The 11,026-nt window shown below is 32.2% G+C and overlaps 1 protein-coding gene across 1 annotated transcript; it reads right to left on the bottom strand.

The window, feature by feature from the left end:
* Positions 1 to 8,086: 8,086 nt before the first annotated feature.
* LOC106795944 (uncharacterized) lies at positions 8,087 to 9,686 on the bottom strand. The gene is made up of 5 exons (XM_041009030.1): positions 9,371 to 9,686; positions 9,026 to 9,276; positions 8,464 to 8,556; positions 8,291 to 8,392; positions 8,087 to 8,206 (listed from the first exon to the last, which is right to left on the bottom strand). The coding sequence occupies exons 1-5, from the start codon at positions 9,684 to 9,686 to the stop codon at positions 8,087 to 8,089; spliced, it is 882 nt and encodes a 293-aa protein (XP_040864964.1).
* Between the last annotated feature and the right edge of the window lie 1,340 nt (positions 9,687 to 11,026).

The raw sequence follows: 11,026 nt of genomic DNA, 5'->3' as shown, positions 1-11,026 counted from the left end.
GCGGTTAGTCCTTTAAGATCTTTTGTTTAAGGGAAAGGGAAGAATCAAAGAATTCTCAGGCGGGGTCCTTTGAATTCTCTTGGAAAGGGAGAAGAGAGACACAAAAGAATTCAGGCAGTTAGTCCTTCGTTCTTTTGACAAAGGCAGAAGAGAATAAAAAAAGATGAATAGCACAAGTTTTTTTATCAAAGATCTTTTCTCGAAAGAAAAAGTTTTGAACAAAAACTTTTAGAAAGATGAAGAGAAGAAGAATTAGAAACTTATGTAGAAAAAGTTGAATGATGTTGAGAGAGAAGATTGAAAGATAAATTCTTGATTATTGAAAGAGATGTTGAAAAAGATTGTTATGAAATTCATGCCATGGTCACATATTTATAATCTCTTGATGACTCAAGTCAAAGCTTGTAACTCATGACAATTTCTTTAAAACTAGTCACTTAAAAAGTTATGAATTTTGAAAGAATCTTCAGAAACAAGTCACTTGAAGAATTGTGACTTTCGGAAATGTATTTTTCGAAATCAGTCACTGGTAATCGAATACCATTAAGGTGTAATCGATTACACATCAACAAATGTGACTCTTCATTTTGAATTTTGAAAATCTTAACATTTTAAAACACTGGTAATCGATTACATGATTATGGTAATCGATTATAGCTTTGTAAATCAATTTGAAAAACAATGTTGGCTACTGGTAATCGATTACTACCTTCTGGTAATCAATTACCAGAGAGTAAAACTCTTTGGTAAAAGATTTTGTGAAAACTTCATGTGCTACTTAATGTTTTGAAAACAAAATTTAGTACTTATCTTGATTGAGTCTTCTCTTGATTCTTGAATCTTGAGTCTTGAATCATGAAACTTGAAATTTGATTTTTGAATCTTGAATCATGAAACTTGAAACTTGATTCTTGAATCTTTGCTTGAAACTTTGCTTAACTCTTGATTCTTTGGAATCATCAAAATAACCTTGGAAGACATTGCTTCCACAATCTCCCCCTTTTTTATGATGACAATCCTGAAATCAAGAGAATGCATACAAGTCTTGTTCTACCGTTCTCTCCCCGTTTCTTTTTGAATTTATGCTTAATTTTAAGTCTTGAAAAAAATATAACATCTTGGTTTGTTAACTTGATTTCTTAAAATACCCATTTTTCTCTCCCCCTTTGGCAACATCAAAAAGGCCAAAGTGCGTAAAGCATACATAATTCAAAAACATACACAAAGCATGCTTTGTAAAATAAACATAAAAGATTCTAAACCAATCATGAAACAAAACATGAATAAACCAAATTAAAATGAAAACCACATAGTCATATATCATAATTCATAAACATTGAGTCATACTAAGGAAGTATTAAAAGAAATACTAAGTGTTCAAATGTCATAATAATATAGCCAAATACACGGCTAGAAATCAAAGTACTAATAATACTAAAAATTAATAAAGTCTAAGACGATGGTGGTGGTGGTGGTGGTGGTAGATCAATGCATGTGCGAATGAAGGTGACATCTTCTTCAACCTTTGTGATCCTTGAGTCCATCTTGTCGAAACACGTGTCCACTTGTTGTTCCAAAGCATCAAACGTTTCACCAACATAAGTTTGGAGTCCATCGAACCTGTCCAAAATACTTTGAAGGAGAGAAGAGTCTCCTTCAACCAGTAATTGTCCCTCATCATCATTTGGTTAAGTACCCTTTTTTACCCAAGAGCCATCACGCTCTTTGCTGTAACCAAAGGATGCAACCACAGCAACACCGATCAAGAAAGATCTCTTGATTGGAGCATAAGGTTCAGAATCAATAGGGATGCTGAAATGTTGAAGGAAAAGAGTGACTAAATGTGGATATGGTAAAGGAGCATTTAATCGCAATGCCTTATGTATGCAATATCAGACTAAATGTGCTCAATCAATTTGTCAGCCGGTATGAAAAGCCCACATGATAATAAGATCTTCTTCAGAAACCTGTGCAAGGTTTGAAGATCTTGGAATAAAATATTGACAATAAGATAGTGAAGGATGCGGCTTTCAAGAGCCAATGAACCGGCAAGAAACCTTTCGGTCATATTCGCTTGGTTGGTGCAAACCAACCAGCGAGCATCATGCACAGAAAAATCAAACTTCCAATCATCGTCCAATGTACCTTCAAATGGTACATTGTCGCTAGATAATTGGGTCATATCATAGAAGAAGGATTGGTCAATGACCATCTTTATCCCATAAACTTCTGAAATCAAGGTACTTTCTTGAATTTTAAGGTTCGAATAAAAAACTTTTACCAATTCAGAATACACAGGCAATTTTAGAGACATAAAGGGAATGAGATTTGAGTTTTGAAATACTTGAATGCATTCAAAACTCTCATCAGAAAAGAAATCCATATCTATGAACTTAGGGTCAATGATAGAACGAGAGGAGAATAGTTTTGTGTACCGTATATGTTGTTCTTCTGATGAGAACAATGAGGAGGAGGAAATGGAGGAAGGAATTGGAATATCCTAAGCCTCGGAGTGTCGTTGGCTTCTACTCGAAGAACCTTTGTGCTTCTTTTATGGTTCTGCCATTTGAGAGATTATTTTCAAAATTTCAATCGGTTGAAATGAAAGAGAATGAAAAAAATATGAAGTTTGGGCTTTGTGGGGACTAATTTGGACAAGAAATGAGTGAGTTATGGCAAAAGGAAGAATTAGGAACGAGGGTTTCGCGAGAGCAATGGAGGTTTTTGATTTCTGATTTCGAAATCTGAATATATAGGAGCAGGGACGCGTTGTAATCGATTACAACATTTGGTAATCGATTACACTCTTCCTGACTTGTTGTAATCGATTACAGTATTATAGTAATCGATTACCAGAGTGTTTTTTAGGAAAACTAAGTGCTGACAGAATTCTTAGAGTGAAAGGATTTGAAAAGGAGTCAAAGTATCTTATATTTAAAAAAATCTTATATAAAAATAAATATATATAACATATAAATAACTATATGAATAATCACATATCATACAAAAATCATGCAAGAATCATATGTACTATCAACTATCTGTTTTAATATTAAACTTCATGCTTCAAGAAGGAAAATAACTCAAACAATCAGATAAGCACATAGCAATCAATCAAGACAAACAAATAAAATTTTGTTAGTCATCATATAAACAAGTTAATTGAAATAAAAATTTCAGTCAACTAAATTTAAAAGAGAATTGTTTTGATGTTACCTTTTTCATGATTCAAGTGTCTAGATCTTTGAAGGTAGAAGTCAGACTTTTGCTTTTGTGCTTAATCTTCTTGAGTGATGTTCTCATCGCTTTCATAGTCTTTGGATAGAAGGTTGATCTCCTTCTCCGAACCATCGGATGAGTCATTGTCATCCCAAGCAATATACGCCTTCTTGGATCTTCTTTCTTTATAGCTTTTCTTCTCATTCTTCTCGGGCCATGACTCATTTGTGGGGCAGTTTGCTTTTATGTGACCAGGTTGATTACACTTGTAGCATTTAAGTGTAGGAGAAACATCTTGAGATCTTTTGCCATTGTTGAAATTATGGCTTCTCTCCATTCTTCTATTTTTGACGAATTTATGAAATTTCTTCACAAAGAGTGAGAAGTCCTCTTCATCATCATATTCTTCTTCTTCTTCTTCTTCTTGCATTGAGGAAGAGGCTTTGAGTGCTATGCTTCTTTTCCTTTTGTCGGTTTCTTCATTTTGATTGAGACGTTGGAGTTCCATTTCATGTTCCAGCAATTTGCCAAACAAAGTAGCAAGAGACATAGAGGAAAGATCTTTACTTTAAAAAATGGCAGTTACCTTGGGCTGCCATTCCCTACTTAAACATCTTAAAACTTTATTAATTAAATCTTCATTAGGGAAGATTTTTCCTAAGGAGGCAAGATGGTTGACTATGTGTGTGAATCTTTTCTGCATACTTTGGGTGTTTTCATTAGGGTTCATCCTAAACAATTCATATTCATGTGTAAGGGTGTTGACTCTAGATCTTTTCACATCAGTGGTGCCTTCATGTGTAAGTTGGAGAGTATCCTACATCTCCTTTGCATTTGAACAGTTTGAAACTCTAAAATACTCATCTATTCCTAGGGCTGAAGTGATAATGTTTTTGGCTTTAAGATTATATTGGATTCTTCTTCTATCCTCTTCAATCCACTTATCTCTAGCTTTTTGTATTGTTGTACTAGTGCTTGTATCTACTATGGTGGGTATGTAAGGTCCTATTTCTATTGCTTCTCAAATGTTTAAATCTATGGCTTCAATAAAGATTTGCATTCGGGTTTTCCAATAGTGGTAACCCTCACCATTAAAGATAAGTGACCTATGGATGGAGTTTCCTTCAGGAAATAGAGAATTTGAAGAGGCCATGAATCTTGAAGTTGTGAAACTTTCTACAAGAAACTTGCTCTGATACCACTTGTTGGATCAAGTAGCCTCGGAATAATTAAGAAGGGGGGGAGGTGAATTAATTATTAATGTGCATTGACTAATTAAAATCTTATCCTTCTTAATGTTACTAGATTCAATTAGGCTTTACTACTAAGTTATGTAATTTAAACAAAAGTAAAGCGTAAAAGAAAAGTACATAGCGGAAATTAAAGAGTGTAAGGAAGAAGAAGACGGTTCGGCAACAACCTGTGCCTACATCCAGTCCCCAAGCAACCAACGGTTCTTGAGATTTCTTTCAACCTTGTAAAATCCTTTACAAGCCAAAGATCTCCAAGGGATGTACCCTCCCTTGTTCTCTTTGAAAACCCAAGTGGATGTACCCTCCACTTAAACTGATCCATAAGAAATGTACCCTCTCTTGTTCTCAGTATAACAATCCCCAAGTAGATGTACCCTCTACTTGTACCACAAAGGATGTACCCTTCAATGTGTTGGGACAAAGAATTCTCAGGCTGTTAGTCCTTTGATTCTTTGTAAAGGGGAAACAAAAGATATCTCACGCGGTTAGTCCTTTGAGATCTTTTGTTTAAGGGAAAGGGAAGAATCAAAAGAATTCTCAGGCGGGGTCCTTTGAATTCTCTTGGAAAGGGAGAAGAGAGACACAAAAGAATTCAGGCGGTTAGTCCTTCGTTCTTTTGGCAAAAGGAGAAAAGAATAAAAAAAGATGAATAACACAAGTTTTTGATCAAAGAACTTTTCTTGAAAGAAAAAGTTTTGAACAAAAACTTTTAGAAAGATGAAGAGAAGAAGAATCACAAACTTCTGTAGAAAAAGTTGAATGATGTTGAGAGAGAAGATTGAAAGATAGATTCTTGATTATTGAAAGAGATGTTGAAAAAGATTGTTATGAAATTCATGCCATGGTCATATATTTATAATCTCTTGATGACTCAAGTCAAAGCTTGTAACTCTTGACAATTTCTTTAAAACTAGTCACTTAAAAAGTTATGAATTTTGAAAGAATATTCAGAAACAAGTCACTTGAAGAATTGTGACTTTCGGAAATGTATTTTTCGAAATCAGTCATTGGTAATCGAATACCATTAAGGTGCAATCGATTACACATCAACAAATGTGACTCTTCATTTTGAATTTTGAAAATCTTAACATTTTAAAACACTGGTAATCGATTACATGATTATGGTAATCGATTACAGCTTTGTAAATCAGTTTGAAAAACAATGCTGGCTACTGGTAATCGATTACCAGAAGAAAAACTCTTTGGTATAAGATTTTGTGAAAACTTCATGTGCTACTCAATGTTTTGAAAAACATTTTAGTACTTATCTTGATTGAGTATTCTCTTGATTCTTGAATCTTGAGTCTTGAATCTTGAAACTTGAAATTTGATTCTTGAATCTTTAATCTTGAAACTTGATTCTTGAATCTTTGCTTAACTCTTGATTCTTTGGCATCATCAAAATAACCTTGGAAGACATTGCTTCCATAACATATTTTCTTTTGGATTTTTTAGAAAAGATGGTTAATTGTTGTGTTATCATGCCACGAAGTAAAATTATATATATATATATATATATATATATATATATATATATATATATATATATATATATATATATATATATATATATAAGGTAGAATCTTAAAAAAAGTATTAAATTGAAAATTTGAAAAGACTCTGTGAGTATAATAAACAACTGGCTAAACAAAATTTATATTAAAAATCAAAGCAGTTATTTAAAAAATATAAGCATATGAGAATTATATATGGAGATGAAAGAAAGTTTAACATGAAAGAAAAGCTTTTTTAAAAGAAATTATTAACATTTGAGACATTATTTTTTTCTCTTTGTAACCACTTTTATACAACTTACATAATTGGATTGAAGATTTATATTGGAATCAACATGATATAAATTATCTAGGCATGGATGATGCAATGGTGTGTAAAAGTTTAGTCTTAGGTTATGCTCAATTGTTCTGTATTGGTGTTAGTTTTGACATATTATTATCATTGTCCAGGTACACCATGGTTTTTATACCACGTGCCACAATACAACAATACATCCTGCAATTTTAGATGTTAAAAGAGCAACAAATAAGTTTTATGGAGATATTGAAATTATAGCAACAAGACATTCAATGGGAGGGGCAATGACTTCATTTTGTGGACTTGATTTAACGGTAATTATAATTTTAGTTGTCTTGGCATGATTAGGCATTATACAACAAGGTTTGATGGTCTCAATCTCCCTTCAATTTTTTCGCACAAGTATTGTCTATCACTACAACAAATCTGTTAAATAATGGAGGTTATTTTTCCGTTTAGTGGAGGCTTTTACCCTCCGCAAAATAAATTACGGAGGTTTTCAAAAACCTCCGCAGTTATATTCGCCACAAGCAATTAGCGGCGGTTTTTGAAAACTTCTGGTATCAAGAATATTTTGCAGAGGTTTTTTTGTAGAGGTTTTAAACCTACGCTAATTGTGGAGGTTTATTGGAAGAGGTTTTTATACCTACACTAAATATGGAGGTTTTTTGTAGGAGATTTTAAACCTATGCTAAATGCAGAGGTTTATTAAAAGAGGTTTTAAAACTATATTATGGAGGGGTTTTTTTTAAATCATGCTAGCAATAGATGTTTTACAATTGATTTTCTAATTCTCCTTATTTTCTTGTATATAATGATTTTGTATACTCATTTTAGTTTCATAATCTTCATGTATTATAATTTTTCATTTTCTTATGATATCAATAAAAAAATGTAATAAAAAAACTCATAATGAGGACGTAGAAATTATATTTCAATAACCAAAATAATAGCATATAGTTCAAAGATTTATAATTCAAATTTCTATTGTAAATCAAAGTATGACATAAAATCCATAACAAAGTAATATTAGTCTTGTACTAAACTTTAAATCCAAAATACATTATAAGCAAACTAAGGGTTGCTAGCACTAGAAGATCCTCTTGCATCCAAAGGTGTATTAGGAACACTTGAAGCATCATTTGGATGAAATAAGAAATGAAAAAAACACTTAGTCACATATACTATATACAAGGGCGTATCACACATACTAAATCATAATGACCATCATTAAAAATAATCAATTCTAAACAATTGTTTTAATATTCTAAACTTATGCATGGTTATTACTTTGGTCATGTATGTTTACTTAAAGACCTAACTTGAGATAAAGAGTATTAAGAGCTAGCCAAAATGAATAAAATTCTACCTTAATATTGTTGATTAACTATAAAATCTACCTATAAAACTGTAAATTAATTAGCTTAATAAACACACGTACCAATTACAAAATATATTTCCTTACTAATATGCGTGAATAAATTAATAAACTATAGACATATGTAAAACAGTTTTAAGAGTAAATTGTGTATTATACTAACTAGTTTTAGGATACCTCACATATACATAATGATGTATGCATATTAATTACTTACATGTGTTTGATCAGGAGTGAAATAACTAGCTAATTCTTCAGGGATCCTTCCTTCCTTCATTATCATGTAGGCCTTAAAAGCTGATTCTAAATTGTTGTATTTCTCTTGCCATTGGTTTGAAGATGGAAAGGCAACACTAGATGAAGAAGAGCTCAGACTAGAAGCTCGAAGTCTTGTGTTCCTGAATGTATTAGAAGGAATAGCTCCTCATCCCATGCATCGCACTCTCCCAGAGTGCTCTAACCCTACCACTCTACCAACAACATCAAGAGGAGAAACTTCAGATTCATCAACTATGCTTTGAGTCAATACTACTTCAATTTGTTCCTGCAAACATGTAATAAAATGAAATATAAAAGTTTTAAGATTAAGCACAATCCTTGAAAACAATGTTACTAAAGAAAAACATACCGCTATAGTCTTTGCTACTTCATTTACAAATGATCCATCTTTCCTTTTATGAGTTTCAATATATAATTGTCCACGACTTGGTAGCTTCCCAGTTTCTAACAACTAAGATAAATAAAGAGTAAGTAAACATTGAACTTCTTTAATTAGTAAAAGTTAACATTTAGTGTCATTACCAACTCATTTCTTCTTCTAGGATTAGCTTTGGATCCACCAGTGTGTGGAATAACTTGCTTGCTTTGAATTTCTTTATTTCTCCTACAAAGTTCCTATATGCAAAGCAATTTCAAGTTTACAACTTGTAATAGTAATCATATAATTAGCTATAAAAACAATTCAATAATTAAAACAATCTAATTGTACCAATGTTGATGGTTTATGACGATAATGAACAAAACGAGCCCATTGATCTTTATCTATGCCTATCGGCACATTTTTTATGATTTCATCTCTTGTTTTGGTTGGATCATTGAATTCATTCCATAAGCTTTGCCTATTTGCAACCCATTTTCTTCCCATACTCAATTTGCAATACCGTTTTGCACCAGCTTCATTAATCTTAAAATAAAATCAAGGCTAAAAAAAAAAGACAAATTTATCAAATATCATATGCAAAATAATATATATATATATATATATATATATATATATATATATATGTATATATATGAAAAATAGTAAAGATAGGGTTTCTAAGTGGTGTAGATATAAAAAGTTATATATAACTGATTGACATACCTTTAAAATTGTTTCAAAGCAATCATCAAAATATGCTTTAGGTACGCCTGAAGGTCCAGACCATCTATCATAATCCATAGGAAATAATTTGCAATCAGCTACTAGTGTTCCAAGAAATCCTGCAAGCAAGGCTTGTGCTTCACCAATTGCTTGGCCTTGGTCATCAAAATTCACAATGATGCTTAACTCCCTAGGTAAGCTATTGACTCCCCTAACTTTCACCTTAATCTTCTTGATCGTTTCTTCAGAGTCTTTAACAATAAAATAATTTCTCAATAAGAAAATGTAATATACTTCATATGATGATAATTACAAAAATAAAAATAAAATACAATACTTGTATACCTATTGCCTCAACAGTCCACCAGTGTGTAGACTCACGCCCAACATGACGTCTAGTTGTTTCATCTTCTTGTGGAACTTCAGATGTTGATACATGAGAAAGAGGGACATTACCAGTTGGGACTTCAGGAGCTTGTGTGGAATCACTTGGTGGGGAAGAAATTTCAGGATTCATTGCTGGAACTTCAGATGTTGATACATGAGAAAGAGGGACATTACCAGTTGGGACTTCAGGAGCTTGTGTGGAATCACTTGGTGAGGGACATTGTGGTTGAGGTGCTGATTTTTGTGGATTTCTAAAACACTTCACCTTTGGCATGACTACATATTCATGACAACAATATTAAGAGAAAAATAAATAAAGAATAATAAAATTTAAGATGACATACTATCAAAATTAAAGCAAGATTAAAATAATTAATAAATGAAATAATAACAACATTTATAAGTCAATCAACTATATCATATTTAGACAAGTGTGAATTTCTTACTATTTTAGGAGTTACAATTCAATCAACTATATCATCATTTAGATGGTTTGTAGCCAATTGTACATATTGATAATCAAGCCTAGAAAATTGTTCAAGTTGTTGCTCTTGGTATGGCTCATTTTCATATGCATTTTCTTCTACTTCTTCTCCCATGTCATATAAATCTCTTGGCTTTATGTGTACAACAACACTCCATCCTTCATTGACTACATCATCTACATAATACACCATTTGTGCTTGAGATGCTTCAATGTATGGTTCATGTTCTTCACGATCACCAATATGAATCAATCTATCAAAGTTAACACAATTAAAATTCCAACAATCCTTTTTATACCCTCTATCTCGTGTAGTATCAGCCCATTTACATTTAAAAAGAATAACAGAGAATCGACCATAGTAGTTAATCTCAATGATATCTTCCAACTTCCCATAATAAGGTAAATCTGCATGCCTTAAGTTGCCATCAACGCTACTTGAAACACATGATGTGTTAGATGTTAAGAAAACACCACTGTTTTGTGTTTTTAATCCTTCTTCTCGAGCCAAGGTTCGAAATTTGAACCCATTAATATTATATGCAGTAAATCTTGCTGCATTGTCCAAGGGTCCTCGTGCTAAAAACTTTAGATCAGTAGACATTTCATTCATTGTATCTGGATTCATAATCTAAAAAAATTGGAAGTTAGAGTTTGAAACAAAGATGGTAAAAAAATCCCTATCCACTAAATGACTACTCACCCGCTTTCTAAACCAATCAACAAACTATTTATTGACTTTTTTCTCTATCTCTGTAGACAAAGGTCTTCTTCCTCTTGAACTCCATTTTATGAATTCTCTAAATTCACTACATAAATTAATTATTATAATCAATACACATGACTATTATTTATAATTAGTATAACAATAAAATTTTATGTCACTTTACTTACTCCACAAATGGTGTGACTATAGTGCAATTAAGGAGCACATGTCGATGAGCTTGCAATTTTTGCATTGGAGTTAAAGTGAACATTGAACAAGCTCCTACTGGTTTTCCAATTTGTAGGAAGATAGAGGACACAAAAAAAGTCTCATTATCAATTGGGTTATCACAAACACGTTTAGGTCTATTGAACCTTGTCTCGATATCTTCAACGTACCGAGAACAAAAGGTAAGAGACTCTTC

Source organism: Glycine max, chromosome 14, assembly GCF_000004515.6.
Source record: "Glycine max cultivar Williams 82 chromosome 14, Glycine_max_v4.0, whole genome shotgun sequence".
Lineage (NCBI taxonomy): Eukaryota > Viridiplantae > Streptophyta > Magnoliopsida > Fabales > Fabaceae > Glycine > Glycine max.
This window is presented reverse-complemented; position numbering and strand designations above follow the sequence as displayed.

Coding starts and splice junctions, on each gene's coding strand:
- LOC106795944 (XM_041009030.1), bottom strand. CDS start 9,686: ATGCCAAAGGTGAAGTGTTTTAGAAATCCACAAAAATCAGCACCTCAA. Junction 8,557..9,025: donor GCTTTGAAACAATTTTAAAG/GTATGTCAATCA, acceptor CTTTGCATATAG/GAACTTTGTAGGAGAAATAA. Junction 8,393..8,463: donor CTAGAAGAAGAAATGAGTTG/GTAATGACACTA, acceptor TATTTATCTTAG/TTGTTAGAAACTGGGAAGCT.